Source organism: Sebastes fasciatus, chromosome 21 (genome assembly GCF_043250625.1).
Source record: "Sebastes fasciatus isolate fSebFas1 chromosome 21, fSebFas1.pri, whole genome shotgun sequence".
NCBI lineage: Eukaryota > Metazoa > Chordata > Actinopteri > Perciformes > Sebastidae > Sebastes > Sebastes fasciatus.
The window spans coordinates 3,793,585-3,816,640 of record NC_133815.1 but is presented as its reverse complement, the minus strand read 5'-3'; the positions used below and the strand labels follow the sequence as shown (position 1 = coordinate 3,816,640).

General features: G+C 41.1%; 1 protein-coding gene across 1 annotated transcript in view; it reads right to left on the bottom strand.

Annotated features, from left to right (window-relative positions):
- The window catches only part of LOC141759806 (cadherin-12-like), a 111,562-nt gene that overhangs the window by 19,336 nt on the left and 69,170 nt on the right, over window positions 1–23,056 (bottom strand). The window contains exons 5-7 of the mRNA XM_074622202.1: window positions 21,588–21,755; window positions 18,824–19,011; window positions 3,906–4,159 (exon numbers count right to left, since the gene is read on the bottom strand). Coding sequence (XP_074478303.1) covers window positions 3,906–4,159; window positions 18,824–19,011; window positions 21,588–21,755 — 610 coding nt within the window. The remainder of the gene's footprint in view (window positions 1–3,905; window positions 4,160–18,823; window positions 19,012–21,587; window positions 21,756–23,056) is intronic.

The following is a 23,056-nucleotide window of genomic DNA, read 5'->3' as shown; positions in this document are numbered from 1 at the left end:
GAGAGTTTTTGCTGCAGTAAACCCTTTACAGTTTGTGTCTTCAGTGTGATTTAGACAAAGGCCAAAAGTTCAGTCTGTAAAAGTTATTCAAACTTAGGAAGCTCTTTAGAATCGGCCAACAATGCAGTATTCATGATGGCCCTTTGTTTCCCCTAGCTAGAGATAACTCAGCTCTATGCTGCTAAATAGCAGAGACTAAAGTCTAAAAGCATAATTCCCTATGCATGGTGGGTCATTGGGTCTATTATTTTGAAGTGAAGAATGCAAGGCTGCTCTCTGAAGACACACAAATGAACAATGTCAGCTGTGGTATTGATGAATATTTAAAGTGCCGGAGACAAATACGCTTTTCCTTTTTGTACAAATCTGTACTTCTTCCGTTCTTTTGTTTTCTCCGGAATAAAATATTCATAATAAAACAACTTCTATCTATGCAACAGGTATGTTATTTTGCCATCTGTGTTACGCTTGAGCGATACATCTTCGAAGAAGCGTTACTACAAAGCAATGTGCCTGAGCAAAAAGTAGCTCCTGTGATAGAGTTCAAAAACAAAAGGGTTCTCATGCATTTTTTAAGAATGCACTTCTTTTGTCTTTGCCAATGACAGTCTATTGTTATCTACCACTCAAGTGTTATGGTGGAACACAGGATAGCGTGTGTGTGTGTGTGTGTGTATGTGTGGTAGCGGGTTCATAGCAACATAGAGAGATTGAGAAAGAAAAGGAATTGGCTTTCCTTGAGTATAAATCAGGATTTGAGTCAAGCGTATCAGATCTATACAGTCAAACTGAGCGCTGATGTTTGAATGTCCCACCTGATAATTACCAAGGAGAGACCAGCAGTGCCTTGTAAAATGATTTAGGACCCTGGGGACAATTTGCTCTATGGAAAACAATCAAAGTGAAAGAAATTAATTTTAATGTATAAATTAAAACTACAGAAAAAGCTGCATTAATATTCCGTTTCTTACTACTGCTTATGTTCTTTCTGTCATGTTCAATTTAGATTGCATTAATTGTTACTGAACAATGTTGTCATTGTGCAATGTGCATTTACTTATTACTGCAAGTTACTAATTCAGGAAGTGGGTGAAAATAAAAGCACATAGGAACCACTTCCTCTGTGCAACTTGGTCCAATTTAATTACCGCCACTCTGACAAATACATCAACTTCCCTTTACAACAACACAAGCAACGTGCACAGTGTTATGTAGCTCCATAAAATAAGCACAACTATAGAATATAATCACCATTAATTAAGTTACGTCAATCATCCCCATCTACAAAATAAATATACACAAACATATCTCATCTTATAGCTTCAAAGAACTGCGTCCAACTTCATGGAAACAGTTGGACACTCTATTAAGACAAAACTTTTCCAGAATGACAGCCAATTATATAATTTGCTGGAACCTAGCTAGTTCCTTGAATATGTTTAAGCCTTAGTGGATGTCAGCCAAATTGGGATAGGTTACAGTATATATGCATGTTCCCTTTAAATTGGCCAAAAGAAAAGGGTTGTTAATGTCATTAAAGCAGGTGGTCTGAAACTGTGAATCCAACAGGTATGATGCAATAATAAATACAAGCTGCATGGCTGGTGAAGAGTTGACAGAACCCTCTGAAACTCAATTTTTGGCCTAAAGGGCTGCGTTTTTTGGGATGTCAGTTGAAATGAGGCATTTCTTTGAAGTTGACTGCCACTGTTAGCAAAAGCCGAGTTGTTCTCTTTAAGTTATATGGCTAAGATATGTTATTCATTCACATTGTAGTGAGTGAATATACAAAACAGTAAGTTCATTATCAAAGTAAAGTCAGATAATATCTGCACTCTAAAAATGAGGTTCAGATATGCAAATATAAGGCCACTAATAAAGTTATAATATTGTCTCTGTTCCATAACGTCACCGACGCATCCCGAGCTGCCAGGAGACGATGCGGGCAGGATTTTACATGACAATGTCAAACGTTCTACATAGATTGATTAGTCTTCTGATGAGTAAAGCTGACAATACTCTCAAGATTAAAGCCATGATGACATTGATGAATGGAGACTGGAGACATTGATGAATGGATTAGAGTTCTAAAACCTTCAATCACTGGCTGCAGTATCACAGTACTTCTCCCTTTAGCTCTTTTATCCTCGCGGGAGTACCGAGGGATATTTGGTTCGATAGTAAAGCCTCTCAAGATGAAGATGTGCGGTTCAGATCCCGGCGTACGTCATTCACTATCAGTGATTTCTATAGAGTAAGATCTAGTCTTTCTGAATAATATAAGAATACATACATAAAGCCTCCTTAAACTGTGAGTCACACTGACATGTTTTCTTTCTTTTTATTCTGAGCCCTATCTGAATAAAATATGTATTTTTTCGATCTAAAGAACAGGACTTAAACCCTATACTGTCCTTTATGCATTCTGATGTAAATATTAGGAATTTGGACTGTTTGCTACAGACAAATAAAACAAAAATACATTAAACACAATCTAAATATGCCATGAGTAACCTAACCATAGCCAAACATTTGCAAATGTGGCATATTAGTCCAAGTGGAGGAATGCAGTTGACATAGCGTAGATGTTTCTGGCATATCATTTGAAATTTTCACGTGGAATTTGGAGCCATTTTGGTTCCTTTAGTAAATGCATTTCGATAACTAAATACAACACATACTGTGTAATAAGTGGTTGCCGTGACGTCACCCATTGGTTTGTGGACTACGGTTTTGAAGCCTCAAGTTCGGTATTTTGGCCGTCATCATCTTGGTTAAAGGCTGTCACCATACTGTTTTTTTGGTGCGGCTAAGTACAACCAAACTCTGAATAACACATTTTTAGGCAACCAAATTGTTACGATTAACTTTCATGAACTGAAAACACACTGTGAAAGGGTTAAAGCTGTAATACGAAAACAAAGACAACTCCCAGACCGGACAACGCCGTGGTAGCGACCTGTCAATCACAAGGTAGCCCCGCCCCAAAGCATCCCCTGCTTTATGGTCTATTTGACTCTAAATGGGACCATAATTTACTAAATGAACATCATGCTGTTTTGAAGAAGACTTGAAACTAGCGATTGAGACCATAAACTCATGTTTACAATGTTTAAGTAGGCTCATTTTCTCATAGACTTCTACACAATCAGACACATTTTTGCAACCAGAGGAGTCGCCCCCTGCTGGCTGTTAGAAATAATGCAAGTTTGCAGGTTTTTCAGAACCGGAGTTGCCCACTGGTACAACACAAAGTAAGGGAGAGCAGGGTCAGTTGGGACACTATTTTATCGACTCCAAATAACCTGAGAAAAATAAATCATTTGTAAAATTATTATTATAGTCATAAATTAATGAGATATGGATTTTGGCTGCTTTCCGACTCTTCATCTGCCACTAGAGTAAACATTTACCCAGTGACTTCACAGTTAGTCTTATTCAATTAGGAAAAGCCTTAGTCTTGTTTTTATCTGTTTTTTATTGAACTGTTATAAGCTAGGACCTTTAAACAATCCCAGGGAGCCCCAGGCTGAGCAGACACACTATGGACTTCTAGCTTCCAACAAAAATTCAAGCTGCTAACACTAGCATCAACTGATAGGTCAGAAAATAAGCTTTACAACAATATTAATTTTTGTATGTGACAACTAAAAACAGCATGGTAGAAGAAAAATAACAAAAGAGCTGCTCTAGATTTCAAAACTGTAAATAAAATGTGAGGAATAGTCAGAAGGTCTCCACTTTGAGGTTGAAAATAAAAGGGTGTGGCTGAGTTTGAGCATAGTTGATGGCATTGTTGCTTTCTAACTTGCTAAACAGGACCCTGTCCCAATGGACCCCGCTCTCCCCTACTAAATATCACGTGCAAAGTGTATATTATGTTAGACAGGAGAGTTTAACTTTACCTGACTGGACTGCTGCTGGCATCTAAATCCTGTGCCGTCACCGCTCCAATAATGGTACCCGCGGGTGTGTCCTCGTACACATCCATCACATAGGAGGGCTTATTGAACACTGGGGGCTCATCCACATCCAAAACGTTAATCTTCACTGTTGCTGTGTCTTTGAAGGCCCCAAAGCTTTGGAATCGTGGATCCAGATGAGCATTGGAGGCATCTACCTTAAAGGTGTACGCCTTCTTGCTTTCAAAGTCCAAGGGCTGCAGAAAAAACAAACAAACAGAAAAGAGTCCAGTTAAAGTTACTTTTACAGTTTATTCTGAAATCATAATCGTGTCGTGGAACAGCAAGTTTCAGCACTCCTGCTGTAATTCATTTTCTCCGTAGCTTTCATCCTGTACACGCTAAGAGCACTTGAAGAAATGTAATAACTGAATATGAGCATCAGTTTTGACAGCAAGTTTGCCCTCCATTTATTTTTGTTAGTCTAACATTTTCAAGGATGAGTAACTGCTATCAATTGTCAACATCAGCCTCCTCTTATCCAATAAATTTCAGCAGCCTATTTGGATGATTTCCAATATTTATGTTGTCACTCAAAACACATTCAAATAGCATTGTTCTCAGCCGCCTGGAGAGCAGATAAAGGAGTGAACACACAGATACGGGGATGATTACACTAAGTCTGTCAATTGATTCAAATATTTAATCGCGATTAATATTAAATTAAGCATTTTTTATCTCTTCAAAATGTACCTTAAAGGGAGATTTGTCAAGTATTTAATAATCTTATCGACATGGGAGTGGGCAAATATGCTTGTATTACTTGAAATTAATGAACAAAACAAAACCATGACAATTATTGTCCAGAAACCCTCACATGTACTGCATTTATCATAAAACATATGCTCAAATCATAACATGGCAAACTCAACAGCTGTCAGTGTGTCAGTGTGTTGACTTGAATATGACTTGCCCCAAACTGCATGTGTTTATCATAAAGTGGGCATGTCTGTAAAGGGGAGACTCGTGGGTACCCATAGAACCCGTTTTCATTCACATATCTTGAGGTCAGAGGTCAAGGGACCCCTTTAAAAACGTCCGTGACAGTTTTTCTTCATACAGTATACATGTGAGACAGTAGGTTATGACCAGGTTATGACCAGGTTAATGTCTCACCCCCTCAGTGTGAGGAAGTCAAGCTGCACTTTCTTGGTTCAGCAGAGCTACGCCCCTTTACACGAGTTCTCCCAACAACAGCTTCGCGGTTCATATGTTCTACCTCCTCAAGCCTCTAACATGTCAGCTCAGGGTCAATTAGTCAAAGGCGAGGGGTGGAATCTGCATCCTCGGCATGTCTGCGGCTGAGGTGTAAACATCCGACAGCAGTGACACCCGCGTTCGTGCTCCTGCCTGTCTCCTGCCCTCTCATGTGTGACCGACCGTACTTGGCGAGCTCGCAGTCGGTCACGCTCTGCTGGTCTGGAGTCACATGAGAGACATTCCTTTCGGTGTATTTCAAATTGACTAACATGTAACCACTATGGCAGCAATGCTATCTTCCCGCCCCAGGACTTGGGCTTCCGCTGGCATGTTGTTCCAAAAGACACCAAGTGAAAACAGCTGGTAATAACACAACGAGATGTAAAGAGACAGTCAATGGGAGAGGAGAGGTGCACTGGAGGATGAATAAGAAAAAAAAGAGCTTTTTTTGATGCAAGAGAAATATGGCCAGTCATCTGTCCATATTAAATGCACATGAATTAGCGATCTAATTAGAGTCCAACCACTAGAAATGATCAGAGGCTGTGCAGTCGTGATTTCACAGTGGTAGCAGATGCTTCTCGAGCCCTCTGTCTCTCCTCCATCTCCATGGTTTCACAGTCTCGCTGCTACAGCAGGTGTCCGTAAAAAGAAGAAGAAAAAAAAAAAGAGCTATGTGAAGGCAAGCCAATCTGAAAGCAATCATTGACCATCAACCACCATGATTGGTTTGATTACAGTGCGCCAGATGCAACTGGCTAGGCACAGCTATAAGATCCTTCAACAGGAAATACACTCTGTCCCTTTCAATCTCTCTTTCAAGAAGTGACAACACTGCGAGAAGACCGGGCGCCCTGAAGCAACAGTCACGTACAAAAATGAAATTCATCGCGGGTGTCATTCAAATGCTGATCCCTACAATCACAATAAAAGACTTCCCGCCAACTTATACCTACAAAGTAGCCTAAATTTTACAGCAGTCATTATTTCAGTCTCCTGAGCTCCCTGCTGGTTCCTCACAATTGTTGGAAATCAGCATAAAAGGGAACTCAATGTGCTTTGCTTCTCAAAGAGTGAGTTTTGGAATGAAAAAGCATCAATAATGTAATTACAGCATTCTCATTATTTGGAACTGATGTGATTTTCAACCAGTATGAAAAAAGCAAAGTAAATAAATAACTAATAAGACGCCCTCTTGCACTTTACATCATATTGTGCCTGAACCGCCACATATAGACAGCCGTGCATAGCTCAGCTAAAATAGACTCCGCACGCAGGTGGAGGAGGAGGAGGAGGAGGAGGAGGAGGAGGAGGAGGAAGAAGGCGATGCTGGGGAGGTGGACAGCAGGAGGTGTACACCAGGCCTCATTAGCCAGCGTCTCACGGGGACGAGGAGAAAGCGTTGCTTTCCATCCCAACATGCTGCATCATTCCCCCACAGTTAGGAAACAGGCCCAAACTTTCAACCTTTATAACTGTCTAATTTTCATGTAATCCTCTGCTACCCGAAGACAGAGTGTGTGGTGGAGTGTGATGTGTGAGGGGAAATGCTCTTTTCACACACACACATTTTCAGTTTTGACACAACTCTCAGAGAAAGCATAAACTGGCATCCTGGACTTACATTTGACAAATTACTCTGCATTAATAATATTCTAAATTTAAAACGGTTGAGCATGACGGTTATTATTAATAAGGTGCAGGTAGGTTCAGTGAAGTGACTGGTTTGATAAGATAATTTAAGATTTTAGCTATTCATAGAGCTAAGACGTTTTCGGTCTTGTCACACCGCCTCAGACTCATAGAATTATAATGCTGGCAGGCTAAGTCAGCATTAAAAAGCCAAAACACAACTACACAGTTGTTCAAAAGTCAGTTAAGACTGGTTTGGTATATGGCTCAAGAAGTAGCCATAAAGCTTCAAACAACAGCTCAACCCGTTGTCATTACCAGGGCGTCAAATACTGATGCTTTGTCGCAGTCCTCACCGCACAAGGCACCCTTTATCGTTGATATGAGACGCAACGGGCTTTCCATTAACTATGTAATGTAAACCCATCTGCAGCAACAGTAAACTCTCAGGGAAAGAGCTGTGGTGAAATACAAGGCTTTCATCCAGGAGGCTGCTGTTCTTGTCCCAAGTTTCACTTTCACGTTACAATCAGCTGTTCTTTGGTGTCCAGTATTCACAATGTAAAGTCACATTTTCACTTTACATACTTAGCAATTTTAAGCCCAACCATGTTGTTTTTTCTTAAGCCTAACTATAGTCGTTTTATTGCCTGAATCCAAGCAATTGTTTTTTGTTTGATTCAAACCATTAAAAGCATGTTAACTGCGACTGAAAAGTGACGCAGAGGGGTCTGGACAAAGCGTCAGTAGGTTATGTGGCGAGTTGGGATGAGAACGTGTTGGACCAGCCCGTTTGCACCAAAAGGCGTATAAATGCCACGATAATGCGCAATGCGTTTAGCATTTCAAGGATGAGTAACTGCCTTTCTTGATTTCCACGTGTCATTTGTACGCCATGTTACCTGTACTGACTGCAATGTAAATGTAAATGCATCCATGTATAAAAGCTACACTATGAGTTAGTGTTGTAGTAAAAAGCAAGAAGGACCACCTATGTTGGGCGGTTAGGGAGGTGGATGGGCCCAGCAAACACCAGACTCTTAACCAGGAGACCCGTGTTTGAGACTTTGCATGGTGTACAAATGGCACATAGAATGGTATTTTCTACGCCTTACCGTGAGACCTGGTTTGTTGGACAGCTAGAGAGCTAGTAACTGAAAGCTAGCTGGTGAGATAGCCATGGCTAGCCTTAGCTGAATGAAACTCAATTTCCATTGCTGTATCTGTGATTGGACAATATCCATTTTGGTCACCCAACATCCTGATACTTCAGTTTGTTAATAGACATAACTTAAGACAGTTGTATCATTGAGAAAATAACAGCTAAACTCCTGCTACTGGTAACTAGCTTAGAGAGCTACTGTGGCCTAGTAAAAGAGCTGGCTAGCAAAACATAGAAACATTTGATACCAATAATCACCGGACTGGAAATAATCAAAATGCGGTTTATTTTCTTAAACATGTTATGGACAAGAAAGCTGAAAGAACACATTTTATTTGTAGTTACTGCATTTTCCAGACAGAGTGCAGTAGGCTATAAAAAGACATTAAATGGAGGCCTTATAATCTCTCTATCTGTTACACAGTTTGCCGTCCGGCCTGCAAACTTTACGCCCTTTTATCTTAACTGCACTGCTTCTGTAGTCACCGCTGTCTGCCTTTGTAGGGCAGAATTAACCAATGTTAATGATCTTAATGTTAACATGCAACAGTGAGCCACTAATAACTTTTTATGAGATGCTTTCACTACTGTGCAAAACAGATGCCCTCACTCTGATAACTGTTTTATGTGTGAGTCATTCTCAGTTGAGCAGATGCCTTGATATATAAATTATATAAGCTAACAGTATCAACAAACTCAAACTGATTATTTTCTCTATTTGCCAAACAGTTGAGTGCCTCCTTTAACGCCACCAGAGGGCGTCTTGCATGACCTGAAAAGTCACTGCACTGAATGACATCACACATCTCTGTCAGATGATTTTGTACAAACATTTATCACAACCTTCAACTCCTAACAGTTAATTTGACATATTTGTCCATTGTAGTACACACTGTAGTGTTGAATCAGGATTGAAAGGTTTTGCTTGTAAAGGTACTCATTAAGTAGCAGCAAAGAAAAGAGATGACGCCGGAGGAACAAATTGCAGCTCATTTCCTCAGCAGATGGAGGAGAGAGAGGCCTTTCTGACACCCATGGAACAATGCATGGACAGGCATATGATTAACTGTCAAGCGAATCGTACAGATTAATTTACATATCCTGGCGTTGGGTGTAGAACAGTTACGTTGAGAGCTTCGCTGCCTTTTTTAATGTGTCTGAGACTCACGACGGTCCAAGTAGCCTATGTCTGGGATATCTGTTGTTAAATAGGAATAAAATGGGGCCAGGAGGGGTAATGAGAAACTCTGAGTTAATGAGAAGACGTGCTAATGTGTCAACGCTTGACTTGGGGAGAATCAAATCAGATCTGGAGGCCATAAGGGAAATTTCTCAGGAAGGGAAAAACGGCCGTTTCATTCTCCGACTGCGTGTATCATTTCGCGTTTTCCCCCCCTCCCTCGAAGATGACCTACTTATGCACACAGAACCAGTGCTGTATTATCCATATCCACACATATATTATCCTTAACCAAGTTGCATACACCTATACATGTTCAATTACGCGTTTGAAGTGTCTCATTATAGCCTCGGTCGTGATGCACCTTTTACGGGTTACTGCGGACACAACAAGGAAGTGTATCAGCGGAGGAATTTGTAAGGAGGACAGACCGAGTTCCTCTCATGTCAGTGCTGCTGCTCTTCAACATCACAACAGAACACACTTGAAATTCTAGACATGGTGCTGCGCCCTTTGATATGTAAATGTGCACCTTCATTGCACTGGCACTGATACTGAATGAAGGAACTTTTTCTTTTTTTTTCCTGCCAATTGAACCTGTTATGTTCCAAGGGAATTTGTTAATTTAGAACAGGGGACTATAATCAAGGCATCACATTCTCGCAGGTACAGTATTAAGCTTCAAACACAATAAAAAAAAAATCCCTTACATCGTCAGATTCACGTGTGTGTGAATACCGAACAATGGATGTGCTCGTTGACGAGATGCGATACGAGGAAATCCATGAACTGGAATCCGTTTCTCACTTGATACTTTCGGTCTGTTTCTGGACCCCTCCCCCACAGCTTTGCTCCCTGCGCAAAGTGTTAGTTTGCAGCTGCTTTTTTCAGCTTGCTGGTTATTTTGGGGATGGGAGAGGCAGGATGATATGCATATTGAATAGGTTCTCAGTTTCTTTGTGTGTTCGGTTCAGTATTACGATAGCAGAGTTCAATACTCTCCTCAAACCTCAGCTACTCTCGCCCAGTAAGACCATCTTCTGCCAACACTGATGGGTGAATCGAGCCTTTCCCCTTGAAGTATCATTATCACAGCACAGCAAGTCATTTTTATTTGTTTGTGCTGAACACAGGTATTACATGACGATTAAATTGGGTGAAAAACCATGTTTAATCTGTGATATGCAGAGAAGCCTTAAACCCATTTACCACACCATTATATATTTACAATAGCACATATGAATCATTAACACCCACTCACATGATTTATCCTTTGAGGGTAAATCAAAGCTAAGCCAGACATGCCTAGAATATCACACATCTCTAATTGCAGCTGCGCGAGCCAACACATTCCTCCGAACAGCAACATTAGGCCACGTCCGGATGGTTTATTCTAGCGTGGCCAAAACCACCTCCTGATCCCACATGACAGCACCCATCATCTGGAAGCTAAAGATGTGCCTGTTGGGTATCGGTAAGCGCTAATGGTTCTAACAAAACCCAATGAGCTAAACACATCGGATGCAAAGCCGCTTCAAGGTGAACAAAATCCACTGAGATTATGAGATAAGCAATTATGACTCAGCGGTTTGTGTCTGGTCTGGGGTCTCTGTTGCGAGTGAGCGCCTTCTTTATAAGGTCACCGCAGTCATTGACTGACAGTTCAGCAAAAGTCCGCCATGCAGAAGAATGCTAAGGACCTCGAGCCACCATTGTGCCATAAGCAGTCAACTGACCAGCGAGCACAATGAGCTTATCATCAGCAGAGAAAAGCTTACATGCCCCAGAGAGCGATTTGATGTCCCTCCGAATACTGGGGGTGTCCTAGCACTGTGGAGAGGAGATGCTCACTTTATTGTGCTGCCATCAGTCACATCGGTTCGTGTCCTTGGCTGCCTCGGAGCATCTCCATCCCCCGAGTACTCACAACAGTGGAGTGCCATCTGAGAGCTTTGCCAGCAGCCCTGTCCACACTGCAGCGTTGTGGAGTGACTGTGAAAGACTCGCACTGCCACTCTTAATAGGACAGGGTTAGCCATGGGATGAGCCCCGAGACACTAGTTTAATCTATTACACCCACGCCTCCCCAGGCCACCAGAGAGAAGGCACTTCATCGACTCCAAGCACCACCTCAGCCGCCTCTCTGTCACTCTCTCGCCTCTTTTTCCCTCTCTTTGTACTAATTCAAACACACACACAACACATGCATAACCAGGCATAAAGACACAAAGACATGCACACACACTTATTGCTCCCTGCTTGGTTGCTTGGTGAGGTGTTATTCATCCGCGTTGGGCACCTGGATCTCCTGTTGTTCTCAGGTATTGTTTCCTTCTCTTCTCCTTCTTTCGACTCCTTTCACACCAGGGCCTAAAATAACTCCTTTCACCTCCCACTGGAACATTCAGCACGACAATCAATAGATTAGTTTCAACTCCTGTCTGTGAGCAAGGCTCAGTCGGTATCATGCCGCCGGATGAGCTCTTAATGCTATCAGTTTTAAACTATAATATATTGCAATCACCCTGTGGCAATTTAGAGATTATACTGCAGACACTTTCACAAGGTAGGGACGTTTTTCTCATTTTACAATGCGCGGATGTGTCCTTGTATATGCTGCGAGCGGTGTCAGACCACAGCCCTTTGTGTTCTTTAGTATTCAACCAACATTCTTGGCTGTTTTCAGGCCTTCAGTCCAGTTAGCAGTTTGTTCATTACTTTTGTCATTTGACCATTACTTCTTTTACTGCCCGCTAGTGTCTCATCAAGACTGAAAGGCAGTAACAGCTTCCATTCTCTGAAATGATTTACTGTTCAAACAGCCCAGTAATGACATTTCTGATAGAGAAATTAGACGGCAGTCACTGTCTGACTTTAGTGAAATTAAATCCTTAATTGATGGCAGGAAGGATGAAAAGGGCGTCTTGCCTCAATACTGCCAATGGCTATGACTTTAGGGAAGTCTAAATAGGGCCACGTTTCGGCCACGGCAATCTAGGCAATTAGTGGCGTTTGTTTTGTATGCAAATGTTTATCAGTTTTGCACGCTCTTGGTGACAAAGCTCTTTTCTTAAATGCCATGCAACAACTATGATTTGATTTGATTTATAGATACAGAAGACAAAAACAATCCAAAGATAACATGTAAAGTGTAGACACTTATTTCCAACATGGTCCCTGGAGCCAGAGAAAAACAGGACAGACGACTACACATAGCACGCACAGAATCCCTAAAATAATAAGGAACAAAACCAAGGCCGTCCTACAAATGAAAAAAAACAACAGAAATGATCTTCAAAACCATGTCCTAGTATTTTCTCTATTCACTTGCTGTATTTTGGAATTGGTGAAAAAAAAAAAAAAGTCATCTTATGCAAACTGGATGAATCATTTGCCACTTTTCTCGGAGTGTTACCTGATGAAACCAATTGCGTACTTGTATAACACCTCAAAACACCGAGCTGGTCTGGAATCGGTGCGCTAGGACTAGAGTCAGTGATCCAACATATAGTTTTTATTCATTCAATTTGCAATAATCTGTCTCCCTGCAGTGTTCTGAACCCTTCAGCCTGTCTCTTTCTGTCTCTGTCCATGGTGCTGAAACATTTAAACATAGTTTCTAGCTGTCAGACATCTCTCCCTTTTTCTCTCTCTCATTCGCTATTCGCTATAGAACAGACACTACATAATTAACTTTATAGCGAGCAGTAAACACATATTCTAGAAACTCATTTTCCATCATCACTTACAAGTGTAGCATTTTCTTTTTGCATCTATAACGTGACACAACGCATAATGTGATTGTTACCAAAATTAAATCACAAGCCCTGATAAATGAGCTGCATTTATAAAGAACTTTTCAATCTTAGATGGAAAAGCGCTTTGCAATATATGCCTCTCATTCCCTAGGTCTTACCATGGGAGCTATTGAGATTCAGTGTCTAGCTCGAGGATATTGTATATGGACAGGAGAAGCCAGGGATCAAACCACAACAGACCACAAAATATATATATTCTAGTTCTTTTCTATGATCACTTCTATTAAATATTTTACAATTACATGCTAGAATAAAGTAGATGTTGAGGTGCACGTGCAGCACTTTGCCCTACACAAGTCACCTACACTTCTCTACAATGTTTTTTGAACCCCTCCGACACTCTGGGGCGATGGATTTGGGAGGCAGTGCCAGAGGTCTGCAGCAAAATGCTCTTTATTCAATGCACTGAGGCCGCTGGGGGCATTCAGTTTGTACAGTGAGGAGATAGTCCCATTCCCTGAATGTGAGCCAGCAAATATTATGCCACACATGCTGCCGTTAAACAATGCCGTTCCTCCAGGCCCAGAACGGCACATTTCAATTACGCATATCTGCATGCATCTTCTCCCAGGGGGAGGTAAATAGACATGCAAATGGACAAACAACATTTAATCTGACTCAAAACTCTTTTACCAACACAAACCAGGGGTTATCATCGTGGGAGTGCTATCGCTCTCCATGTGCTGTATGTATAGCGGTGTTTGAGTGTGGCGGTGTCCTTTCCACATGCTTTTTCATGTATGGTATGTCGCTCTGTGTGCACACATTTGTCTGCACACATTTGTCTGCAAGTTGCTCTGGGAATTCATTGGTGGATTTACCTATTGTCTCCCATAATCCTATGTTTTGCAGATGGGATGTGCAAAACCCCCTTCCATGCCTCGGCGCCTCTTTTTTCCTCTCTCTCCCCCCTGTATCGTCAGACTGGGAAACAGATGATCATCCTTTGAACCCATTACTCAGCCTGATCCTCTTATCATAACCAACCTTCCCGAGTCTCTAATTTGAGGTCTGCCAAACTCTGCTCTGTGTACAATGCGGCTTTCGTCTCTGTCCTGCTGTGTTTTTTTGTTTTTTTTTCTCTCGACGTCAATGCGAAGGGAGGGGAGTCAAAAGAGAAGGAGCAAGAGAGAGATAGAGCGCGAGAGAGAGGGGCAGAGAGATGGATTGTCTGCACACATTTGCACACCTGTCTCTGGGGATATTCCTCCAATCTGAAATAAGACAAGTCTGTGGGCGGGTCAGTATTCTGGGAACACAGTGAACAACTCATAAAGGCTTCATCTCCAGCTACCTACTCCCCACACCGTTCCACCAAGGCACAGCTCATCCTTTTCTCCCCTCTCTACAGTATCTCTCTCAGTCCATGTCCTGCTACACTTAGGTAGAGGCACATGTTGTTTAGTAAATTACACAGTGAGGAGGCATGGTCAGTTAAGGGGGCTCAGGATGTCCCCCGTCAACGATGCCTTTGTGCAGTAGCTTACCGCTGTAGGGAATACATCACACTGCCTCGCTGTTATGTGGCAGCATATCACACACTGCAAGTAAAACAATAGAAGGAAGGATGCATCCATTGAGGGTATACATGATGTAAACAAATAACTGTCTTCATTTACAGCATAATTGCTGCCCGTCTCGTTCTGTTATTCCATTAGTGTCGATGAGAAGGTCACTATACAATAATCTATAGCCATGCATATGAGCGCATTAAGTACATACGCATGCATACGTGATTTACACACAGACGTTGGCATATGTTCATATGAGCAGAGCATCCCGAGGCAGCTCTTGCACTGAGCTGGGAATCAATTACTCACTCAGCTGCATATTTTTGGGGATCAAAGGATCACACACCTTTGTGTGCCGGGGCATGTACTAAAAATTTACCCGTTAACGAATACCTCCGTCAGATGCATCGGGAAAAACAAATGCAGATTTGCATTCCCCCACAGAACATTTTCGACGCTTACATCAGAAATACCCTGAAAGGCACAGAAACAGATAGAATTGGCTACTTTCGCAATCAGAGGAAATGTATGCCGTATCCCCGAAATGAAACAAGTGACAAAAAAAAGATGTATTACCACTCCTTAAAAGTGTTTTGTCGAGGTGAATTTGCATGAAAGAGACTTTTTTTTTTTAATCTTCCAGAAATTAATTTGCTTTTAAAGTTTTGGAGGAAGTCTGAAGCAATTTGTTTTTAAGTTTAAGAAAGTTTGGGTTTTGGTGATGTAATGAATGAATACAATTGACTAAAACATAAATGATTAAACAATTTTTTGGTAAATAATAATGGTTGTTCTTACAAAATGACTGCTGACATGATGGTAAAGCACAAATTGTGACTTATCTGTTACATTTTCTTACAAGATATCTGTGTATATGTGTGTTTTGAAAGACTTTATGTGTTTGGGAAATGATGCCACAAATCTCAGGTGCCAATATGTTCCCAAAACTCAAACAGCATTCTGGGAGAATAAGAAGAGAAATCCATCTCATCCGCGCATCAGAGCATTGCTTGCAAAAAATCTTCACTTTCTGACATTTACATTCTTCTCCTTTCCCGCATCGCAGAGACATTTTGTGGCTGTTGCATTATGCAAACTTAGCATTGCTCTGCAGTTCCTTTTTTTTACCCTCTATTGTACCTCAATAATACTGACAACAAATGGCATTTAAACCCACCACAGGGGTCGACTGTCCTGCATTTCCCTTTTGGCAGGATGCAGTGCGAAGGCATCGTCAGACTGCACATGCAACATGAGCAATGTGCACCTGTGTAGTTTGGTGTGTGGGCGAGACCTGCTAACTTCAACACTATTCATATTATTATGCTTCGTAACTGTTATGTGGCACACTGGGAGAGACTGAGCCAAACATTTGCCAGCTGTTCTAGTGATACTGGCTTGATATATTTGAATAGCATGCTGGCAGAAGTGTGAGCTGCTCTGTTATTTAGTAACGGCGCCAAATGGCTGAGACAAATTACAGTTTGTAAACTATTGCGGTGCATTTGTTGCATTGTTATTTGCATTGTCTTGTTTACCAACCTGGCTAGCCTGCGGGGCTTGATACCAGACAGATTAGAGGCAAACAAACCACCTTCTGTGAGCCCAGGTTCCTCTGTAAAGCACTCTGATTAATACGTCCAAATGTGGAAAAGGAGTCGGTCTGATGATGATTTTATTAATGCAAATGATCCTATTAATACCCTATATGTCGCATTGACACTTATCACAATCTTAAAAGTAGGTGTGCCTTTTATGAGTAGTCTCCTGAAACCTTAATGAGTCTCTTTTCATTCTCTGCTTCATGCAGCACTCTTAAATGCATATTATCACCTTCTGTCCGCCAGCTGACAGTCCAAAGAGAAATAATATCACCGAAGCCCGTGGGCAGGAGAAGAAGAATATTTCTGTTTAGTGTGTTTGGATATTATGGATCTTTGCGTCTTTAACTAGGCGTACCCTAAGGAGAGCTGAGTATATACACAAATAAGCGAAGGGTAGATTTTCATTTCATAAAGCAAAACAACATGAATACATTATGAAAGCTGGCGTCAAGATTAATAAAGGAAATCTCTATTGGGGGAGCCACGGAGAAGTTATGATGCTATACTGTGATACTATTTGTCCTGTTATCCCAAGTTTTTAAAATTGTTATAGTTATTAATGGAATTGTTTGGAGAAAACTGCACTGTGGTATATTTGAAATGAAATGAAATATTCATAAATTGTTAATTCACTCCTAAAGTCCTGAGGTCATGATATTATTGCGAGTATGAATGGACTCAATCTTGAAAAGGAGATTTTCTTTTTTATATATATATATATATATATATATATATATAATTCTTATTATAGTTTTTTATTATATTTAGTAGATTAATACTCGTTGCCTTGGCTGGATCACTCTATATTTAGCTCTAATTTTAGTCCGTGGCTGTAATGTCCTTTTTTCTTTCACCTCTGGCAGCTGTGGGTCCCCTTGAAAATGAGATGATAGATCTCAACGGGTTTATGCTCGGAATAATAAATGTCTCTAATATCACTGGTGCTTTGGTGCCACTTGCCATTTTGTGAGGCGATACCACGGCCCCGCAAACGCTATATGTGGTACAAAAGTTGGTATTAAACGAGATGCTTGCGCTCTGCGGTTCAAAGTAAGTGCAACCGACGGCCAAGACCTCTTGCTGTGGGTCACTACAGTATGCACTGGATGCATTAATCCATTTAGAAAAAACAACATATGGCATGGTTAAATGAGCCCTGACATGCTGAGTGAATGCTTTATATAGCACAATGCGCTCAGAGAGGGCTGTGGCATTGCTCTGAGCTGTGCTTTAAGGCAGCGAGGAGACAAACAGTTAGAGAGCGACATCACACAACGGAGAGTTCACCGGTTCAGCCCTCGCAGCTGCCAAGTGTCCTGCTGGGGCAGCGTTATGTAACACAACCAGCTACTACCTGTTATAATTGATTTCATTATATATATATAAATATATATTATTTTATTTATTTCAATATATATTCTCAAAAGTTACTTCCTCCATTGTTTTGTCAACTATGATGTGCGTGACGATGCCTCTGTTGTTGACATAACGTGATATGGCGCTGTCAGGATGAGATGTGATTTATGATGTTGCTTGGACCCCGTAGGGCACTGTTTTGCATATATATATTTCGCAGTAAGTTTGAATATAAATAAGTAATGTGTTTTATGTTTTAAGCAATGAAAAAGCATCCCCCTACACAAAACATGTTCCCACAGGTACAATGCCATCGGCATACATCCTACTTCCTGAATATTGAGTTAGAATAAAAAACAAAACAGGTAGCACACTCTATGACGACCATAATCTGCATAATTATAGTTACGAGCACTCATACATATTCATAATTCTTGAAAACAATAATTATAACACATTATAAAATGACTTATAAGTTCAAACAATACTTCATTGCTGGTCACTCACTGACATTTATTTTTTTGCATCATAGTTTATGATAATTCCCATAGTTTTACTACATTATAATATTTTTATAATGCATTATAATCACTGTTTTAATGCACTCGAATATGATTATAAGTTACTTTAAGTGCTCATTATTTGCTATAATATGGAATTATTGTTATAAAACATTATGGGTATAGTTCAGTGCTTATAACTATAATTATACAGTGTTATAAGCACATTATAATGCATCATGAATATATCTATAATGCATTATAGACATGCAGTGAAAGAAAGAAAGAAAGAAAGAGAAAGTGCTACCAATAAACACATTATAATTTATCAAATAGTGGCCTACACTTGTATTTACCTAAAAGTCAGAGGGAACCAGGCCTTTATTTGGAACACGCTTATATTAGAGACCTAATAATAACCTTTAATTCCTAATATCACCTGCTTATCAAGTAATGCAAACTTCCTACATGTTGATATATTCAGTTATATGTACATTACACAGCACTAATTCCATCTGTATAACAAAAAGAGTCATGTCATACTCTCTTTTACTTACTTTTCGCCGATTTACGTTAAGCTACCGTGAATGCAACTCAGCACTTCCAGCAGATTTTTCACATTAAAAGCATTTTGGCTTTCCCTTTATTGGTAAGCTTTTAATGTGAAAATGGAAAAGTGGAGCAACTGGAATTAAAAGGTGTATGAATCAGGTATTCAGGTTAAAAACAGAAACCTAGAGCAGCAAAGTGGTGAGTTGTTGACCGTTGTTGTTGGCTATAATATCACTCTTTCACCACAGCCTTTATTAGTGAACTTGATTTGTTTGTGCTGTTAATGACACTGAATACTGGTGTTTATATGTTTAACATTTTAGTCTTAGTTTCTGAGACTCCTTACCCTTCTGAGAATGATGATCCCCTCTTGGTTGTGTTCGTTCGTGGTGATGTCAAACATGGCGCCTCCGTCGCCTGGCACAATGGTGTACTCCACTTCGGCATTTTTCCCGATGTCCAAGTCGTGGGCTTTGATTCTGCCGACAGCAGACCCCACCGAAGAAGACTCGGGAACTCGTAGGTGAAAGAAACCTGTCAACAAACAAACATCGGACTGGACTCATTTATTATCATCACTTGACATCGGCTGGAAAATAGCGAGCCTCTTCACATCCTCCGTCCTTTATGTGGTCTCTCACACACAGCCGTGTCTTATCCACCCACGGGCGAGCAGCTGATATGCTCTGTCTGAAGTCAGCCCTGTAGCGATGGGCATGACATTATTCAATTTTGACGAGCTTGGACATCAAGGCTGCTCAGCTCCTTGTAATTGGCTGGCTCAACCTGTACCACAAACACAAGAGCTTTGGGGGCTTTGATACTCCCAACAGCAGATATCACTGAGGCGGACGAGGGAAGAAATCTACAAGCAAACAAACTGTGGATTGATTGATTATCACTCACGCCTGACAATAGGTGGTAACTAATCTTTTTCTGTGCTTCACTTTCAGAGATGGCTAGCTGTTCCAACAACATTATCTGCATGAAAACATTACTGTTGTATTACAGATCTAGTGCGAAACATCTGGCGACATCATAAAGCCGCCATTTCAGTGTCAACATTATTCTGAGGACTTGGAAGGCTTTTGGGGTAATTATGCATCTCATTCTTTACTTGTCAGGAAATCAATGTGACATTCATTCATTCTGATGTCAAAGGTTACGCAACATGTATTTGGGGCTATTCATTGTGACCGAATGTGAACGAAATTCCACGAGTCCTTATAATCACAGTGTGGCGCCCATGATCGGCTTCTTGTATTAACACATTCTCAACACATTCTCAACACATTCCTGTATTTGATTGAACTTGACACATGTCTCTGCAGCAACAAAGACTCAGCCAAGACTTGCTTCTAGAAAAACAAGATTTTTTTGCCTCTTGGAATTTGATTTATTTGGCCCGTATATGACAAATAAAGCCTAAAAACAGGGGAAGACGATGTGCAGGAGAGAAAGGCCTGCATGTGTCTCTTAGAAGCTCCTTCTGAGGATAGTGCTACTTGACACACAGTGGCATCAAACTTGGAGATGGATGAACTTGAACACAAATGTCTACAATAAGCCAGAGTGTCGAGGCACTCGAAAGGGTGAGCAGGGAAGCTGCTTGGCGGAGATGGTGTTTCTTTTTTTCTTGGGGTAGCACCAGAATAAATGTACTGAAACAAAACCAAAATATCTTTTCATGGATTATAGGAAAAATGTTGCATTTAACGTTGCCGTCATTCCTCAATTTCACTATGCATCTTAGCTTTTTTCCTCAGTGTTGATCCCAGGATTTTGAGAGGAGAGCTGAGGCATAAGGATGAATTTGGCTGCTATAATTTCAATAAATAATCAAGTACTTTCAAGGACATGCATTCATTTTAAAAAAGTCTTTTAAGGTTCACGTCCTTTGAAGGACGGGACGTAGCGCCAGTGCCAAAACAGGACGAGCTGCAGGTTAAGAGAGTAAGCAACCAGCTGTTAAATGGCACTGTCAGTGGGTTCACAAGCTTCTAGAATAATTCCACAAAGCCACATGCAGTTACAGTATATATACACCCCTATTAGTCATTGCAGGCATTGCATTTGCAACCACATCTGGTGCCATTAGAGGTTCATTCAGGGGATTGACGGTTTACAAATACTTAATCTATAATAAAAGGGTGAAAAAGAGGATTTCTGGAAAAGACAGATGTGGGATCCATGCAGTAATATTATAAATAAACTGAATCATCTGATGAGGTCATCCAATGTAGCCATTTTTTTATTTATTTTTTTTAACCTGTAAGCCTTCTGTAGATAGAAGAGAGAAGACGACAAAGAGAGGATTTGGGACAGGGCGGAGGAGCCGCCATACTTGGCCCACACCTCTGCTGTGACAGCATTATGGAAATATCATCTTTTCCCCGCAGCCAAAGGAGCTTGACCGCCTCACTGCCTGTATTTACATTCTGAGGAGACCACTCGGTGTCGCCTCGCAATACCTGAAGAGACTGCATCAATACAGAACAGTATTTGTTTGCTTTCCTATCATACACTTGATTTGGAATAGAATACATATTGCACACAATTTAACATTCATGCTTAGTATAAGTAGAGAAGCTTTCACAGATCAACGTATTTACAGTAATGAGTTTTTTTTTTTTTCCCCGCTTGGCTTTTTACATGACCTGGTGAACGGTACAATCGAATTAATCTGGTTCAGCAGCTTATACGAAATACCGGATGAAATACAGTGTTTAAATACGCCGACTCAATCCCTGGTGCAGCACCATCATCATGCTCCAACCTGATCTAAATATAGAAGGATGCCCCATGAGCGAAATAACACCAATCCTCGTGTATTTGCCAGGAGTATGTAGATGCAATCATGCTAAATAAACAGCCCCTTTGCTTACGACGGCACATAATGACAAATAATGAAAACCAATTACGCAGAGTAGACATGATGAATACCCCCTGCCCTGTTGTAATTGCACAGTGTTTATTTGGTGATCATAAAAATGTTTGAACCTGCGTATAAGGTCACCTGCGTTATTACTGTTTAACAAAAAAATGAAAGGCGGTGTTGTTAAACAGCAATTAGTTTCCAATTTCATCAATTATCAACAAAGGGGACTCACTTTTGGAGAACCTTGGTGGATTATCGTTGACATCGCTGAGCGTGATGTTGATGGTGGTGGTCCCGGCCAGCCCCCCAAGCTGGCCGCCCATGTCCTTGGCTTGGATTAACACCTGGTACTGTTCCTTCACCTCTCTGTCCATATTGGGCAAGGCTGTCTTTATAACACCTGGCGTACAGCAAGATTAATAGGAAATACAGGAGACATAGAGGAAGAAGACAAGAGAGTGAAAGATAGAGATAGTGAGAGAAAAAAAAGACAAAAGAGAAAAAGTGGTAAATATAAAATCTCCTGAAATATGTTTGACGCTAAATGCGCAATTTACCTCAAAACTGCACCTAAAGAGCACCGCTCCCAGGATGGAGCTGCTTGTGCGACTCTGACCAAGGCTGAAATAGAGGTCATTTCACAAACCGGAGACACTTGACATTCAATAGGGAACTCTGGTGAAGCCATATAATGATTCACTTGAGGATCAGAGACCCTGAGATCAGAGAGCGTTTGTACTGCAGATTAATAGCTAGGTCAGTGGGAGGTTAGCAGGCTAAAAGGCGGTGGGCAGCAAGGTGGGCCTGCACTTTTTCCCTCCTCTTCTTCCATTTAATGTGGTGAGGATGCACCATTTGATCTGCAGACCCCAAAAATGTGTGAATACAAAATTCATTTTTTGAAATTTTGGTCATGTTTTTCTGGAGAAGGGGGATGTCTGTCGCTGAGATGGGTAATTCTGCGACATGCAGGGTGATTTACGCATGTTGTTGTCACCTCCCTCCCTCGCTCACCTTTTTTTCCTCCCAGTGTTTGTGTTGATGTGCGTTTGGATAGACGCGGGGCCCAGCAGGGCAAACATTGACTGTAACAGTTTGATTTTTTTCCCCCCGGCATCAGTTTGACATACAGCCACAGTATGCGCTCTGTAAAACTCTGGGATGAGCAGCGTAATCAGCAACAGATTCCGCCGTATCTGCCCGTGTGATATGTATGAACCTATTTTCGTATGCTTTGAACTGCCCCAGATGGGAAGCCAACAGCAGTCCACTGCCGGCAAACGCTGGTGATATGAAGGTATTTCAGATTTAGAGCAATCGTCTGCTGTACCCCCCCTGCCTTGCTACTACTCTGCAACCTTTTTACTGCCATTTCCCTCCTGTGACACCACCCGCCTACACCAGCAAAGTGCAGTTGTAAATAATGTGCAAATAACTAAATAACGCTTTTGGTGATTTCAATTCAAGCTACCAGCTCCAGCGGTTTTCTGGCTAACACAACACAACACTATACTCAGTCTCCTTGCAGCAAAGATTCAGAAAGTCACTGGCGGTTTAGAGATCAGAGTTTATTTCCTGTTGCTGAGGCTGTCAGTTTGTGGGTTCACCTGACATTTTGATATATTGCAAAAAGTGATTGCATTCCTCCGCCCCAGCGTGTTAGCAACTACCATATTTAGAGCTGCCGTGCTTAAAAGAGCT